The 3,976-nt window shown below is 40.4% G+C and overlaps 1 protein-coding gene across 3 annotated transcripts in view; it reads right to left on the bottom strand.

Annotated features, from left to right (window-relative positions):
- CMSS1 (cms1 ribosomal small subunit homolog) overlaps positions 1-3,767 on the bottom strand; it is a 430,734-nt gene extending 426,967 nt beyond the window's left edge. For all 3 annotated transcript variants that reach the window (XM_014585947.1, XM_006143547.2, XM_006143548.2), the window contains exon 1: positions 3,582-3,767. In XM_014585947.1, coding sequence (XP_014441433.1) covers positions 3,582-3,645 — 64 coding nt within the window. In that variant the 5' untranslated portion in view covers positions 3,646-3,767. The remainder of the gene's footprint in view (positions 1-3,581) is intronic.
- Positions 3,768-3,976: the final 209 nt, after the last annotated feature.

Genomic DNA, 3,976 nt, shown 5'->3' with positions numbered 1-3,976 from the left:
TCTTCGGTAGCATTTCCCTCTTTCTTTTTTTTTTTTTTTTTTTTTTTTTTACAGCAAGCCAGAAAACAGGGACAAGATACTAAACAAACTCATTTTTTAAGAGGGTAGGAAAATATTCACCCTTACGGTAACCGGCAGAAATCTGTCTTTACATAGTAACTCAGTTTAAAGACAAGTCTTTAAAATAAACAAAAAAAAAAGTTGCTGCAGGGCGCATATACTCAGTAGAGAGAAAGAGAAAGCACCTTCTAAGGGAAATGGCTATACCACAATCTCGTCTCCATTCTCCTCTTGAGATTTTGAGCAAGGATGCACACAAGCCTGGCATGTTTTTCAAGCCTCCTGGTCCCCCAGGTGGGACTCAAACCACACATTCAGCCATGTGGGATCCAACTGTTTTAACAATCATCCCACACAAGCTGGCACAATAAAGTTCTAAAGTTAACTAAACGAGCGCCAACCAAAACATGCTATTTCGAGCAGTATGCAAGAAAATAAAATGCAAATTCAACTAAGAACTGGGAATATTATTTGGAGTTCAACAAAATGGTATGTCACCGACACATAACACAACTGAAGTAGATGGAATCCTGTCTCTTGGGCATAATCTTGTTTCTGTAGAAATGTGACCCCTCTGAAAAGCAGTGGAAATAAAGAGGCTGTCCTAATAATCCTAGACTGACTTCAGTTTAAAAACTATTCAGATCCAAGGCAATGAAAAGGAATACAATTTGTCACACATACAAAAATGCAAAACCTGATACTTTGATGATGGAGTTTATTGAACTTCAATGATTTCGGACCATCTCCTTGTAACTTTTTGAAATCAAGTATCTAATTCATCAGGAATGTGGTCAGGTTACACAGAGTGATAACTGCAGACTGAGTAACATATAGGTAATATATTTAGTTACAATTCTCTCTGGAATATGTAGTAAATGTTTTCTGCTTCTGCAGCCATGTGGCATACAACTCCAGGTCCAACTTTGAGTGTAGGGCATGGGTATGTAAACTGTGGCCCAAAGGCCAACTTGGGGCTATTGTCTGATTCTGATTACTTGCAAGCTAAGGATAGTTTCTACATTTTTAAATGTTGGGGAAAAAAATATCAAAAGAGGAAGACTATTTTGTGATACATGAAAAATGTAAAATTAAAATTCTGTTGTCCAAAAATAAAGTTTTATTAGAACATGGCCATACTCATTCGTCTACAGATTTATTGCCTATGAGTGCTTTTACACTTTGGTGAGGACAGTGACCATGGAACCAGCAAAGCCTAAAATATTTACTATCTGCATTTTCACAAATATAGTTTCTTGACCCCGAGTTTAGTATAAACTAGTCTCACAACAAACTCAAGAATAAGAACTTACAAAGATATTAATCAACTAATTCTAGAAGCAATACTAGTAATTTAATAATTCAATTAAGAATTCAGTGAAAGGTGAGGAAATAGGGAAACTGTATTTCAAGCAGTTTGTGATATATTTAGTAAAACATAATTCTATAAATGAATCTAAAATGTTCAACTAGAGAATATTATATTAAGAACCTATTAAAGGATTGGATTTGTGGCACAAAATAATGTAACGTATTACGGTTGAATCTGACAAAGGAAATGGAAGCAATCTTAGTTAGGCCTTTCACATTTGTGTGGTATTATTTCAAGAGATTTAAGGACATTTACCAAAATTACAGCGTGAATAAATGTGATTTGGAGAAAAACAATACATTTCTAAGCTTTCATAATTACTTCTAAGAACCACTCATTGAATTATTTCTAAGAATCGTGGAACTTAAAGTAAACTAAAACTAGCCCATAAAGAGCCATCTATCTGAAGGGGGCCCATCTGTTGTAGTTTTTTTTAAGAATTATTCATTTATTTATTTAATTCCATTTGTTATTAATTTTTTAATTTGACCAGAGAGAGAAAGGGAAAGTGAGAATGCAAGCCATCAGGTCTGAGACTTGAACCGTGGTGAGCCCTGTAGGAATCCAGTGCCTTTAACCACCACACCACCTATTAACCCTGTTGTAGTTGTCAAGTTCAAAACAATGACCAATAATGCCGCTGTCTCCTCTTTCCTTCACCTTCTTAGAAATTCCCCCCATTCTTGTTTTCTGCCCTTGAACACCATCTTTAATATTATTCACATTCTCACTAAATCACATCAATGTATTAGTCCTATAGTATAAACTGATTATCTTTTATCCCTCTAATTCCATTACAGTGTCTAAAATGGGGCCAAACCTGAGAGCTCAATGAAAGGTTTTAAATGACATGCCCTGAGGTCAATCCTCTGTTGTGTATCATCAACTTCTACTATGAATACTCTACATCTGAATTTTATATGCAGACACATTCTTTACAATGTACGGGTGAATTAATACTGTGTTTTAATAATTTTTTTTCTAACTTTGGTGTGAAAAAGGAAAACAAACAAACCTGGCTATCCAGGTTTAAAGGCCTAAGGTGTTCCCCCATTTAATCATTTCCAGAAGGAATTCAGAATTTAAAAATGTGATTTGAAAGATAAAATGATATTATAATGAAAAAAAAAGGTACAGTGTTCATTTTGGCAATCTAAAAGTATGATCACATTGGTTCTAGGTGACAAAAACTGTCAGCAGTGAAAATTATAGCCCTGTGGATGATACAAATGTGTGAATTCAACTTTGGCAACAACCTAAAAAAAAAAATCACAGAATCTGATAGAAAAGAGGGGTAGACACTGAAGAGTGACAAAAACAAACTGGAAAAACATAATTTCGTATAAAGTCGGATGGGCCTTGAAGAGTTCAAGTTTGGCCTGGGATGTAGAGTTGCTTACTACTACTCTACTCAGGGATACAACGCCCACTCTATCAGGAGGGGCTACACAGCACAGTAAAAATTCGATTTGCGTTCACTGAATTCTAGCCTTGTTTCTGACGTGAATGAGCTCTGTGAACTGGTCAAGTTACTCAGGATCTCTTGGTCATGTTCCTCATCTGTAAAACAGGTGAATTCAAAGGGGTGATCTCTATTCAAACACCCGACCAGCTCTAATATTGCTAATTACACAGATACAATGACAACGACGAAAACGAGAGCTTACATTGCTGTGCCAAGCACTGGGAAGTGCTGGATTATATTCATTTATTCTTCACAACTTTATGAGAGACCTCATTAGTATCCTTATTTTACAAACGAGGAAAAGGAGGTGAAACAATACCAGAGCACGAGTCGCTGTGTGTAGTAGTCTTAAGTTCAAGTCATAGTTCAAGGGTTATCCTTACCGCTAAGCAAAATTGTCTTTAGGAAAACTGTCTTATCCATGCTCAAGAAATGAAAAAGCAAAAGTAAAACCAACACCAAATAAAAAATGAGAATTCGGCAACGATTCTTCCTGCCTGGCAGGCAGGCACACCTAGGGGAATGTCACACCGCGTCGCGCGTGGGGCACTGCCGGGACTCTCGCGCCCTCCCACTGCGGGGCGCGCCAGCGCGGGGTGGAGCTCGGCGACCGCAGCAGCGGGCCAGGCCGAGGAGCTCGGGAGCCCAGGCAGAGGAGGCCGGGGACGCCGACAGCGCGGGTACCTGGGCTGCTGGCTGCTCCTGCAGGCTGGTTCTCCCACCAGTCGTCTCCAAGATCGTCTGCCATCTCCACGCGGAACTCGACCAGGCGGGTCACCTGCAGAAGGCTGGGGGCCGGGGAGCGTGCCGCCTCGGAGCCGGGTGGCCGGTGCTGCTGCACGCGGAGCTCCCGGGACACGCCGGCCCCGCCCCGCGACGGCGACGTCACCGCCCGCCCCGCCCCGCCAGCTGCCCGACCCGGATTCGCAGCAGTTTCCGCACGGCCGCCTACCGGGGGGGATCCGTCGGGGAGTCAAAATAAATCCTCCAAAGGCATAAAGACGCATAAGCCAAAAACTGTTGATCTTTTTTTAATAACATTCTCCCAAAACATTTGTTTAAGCTTTCTTTTTGCCGAA

The sequence above is a fragment of the Tupaia chinensis genome, unplaced genomic scaffold (assembly GCF_000334495.1).
Source record: "Tupaia chinensis unplaced genomic scaffold, TupChi_1.0 Scaffold000100_1, whole genome shotgun sequence".
Taxonomy (NCBI): Eukaryota; Metazoa; Chordata; class Mammalia; order Scandentia; family Tupaiidae; genus Tupaia; species Tupaia belangeri.
This window is presented reverse-complemented; position numbering and strand designations above follow the sequence as displayed.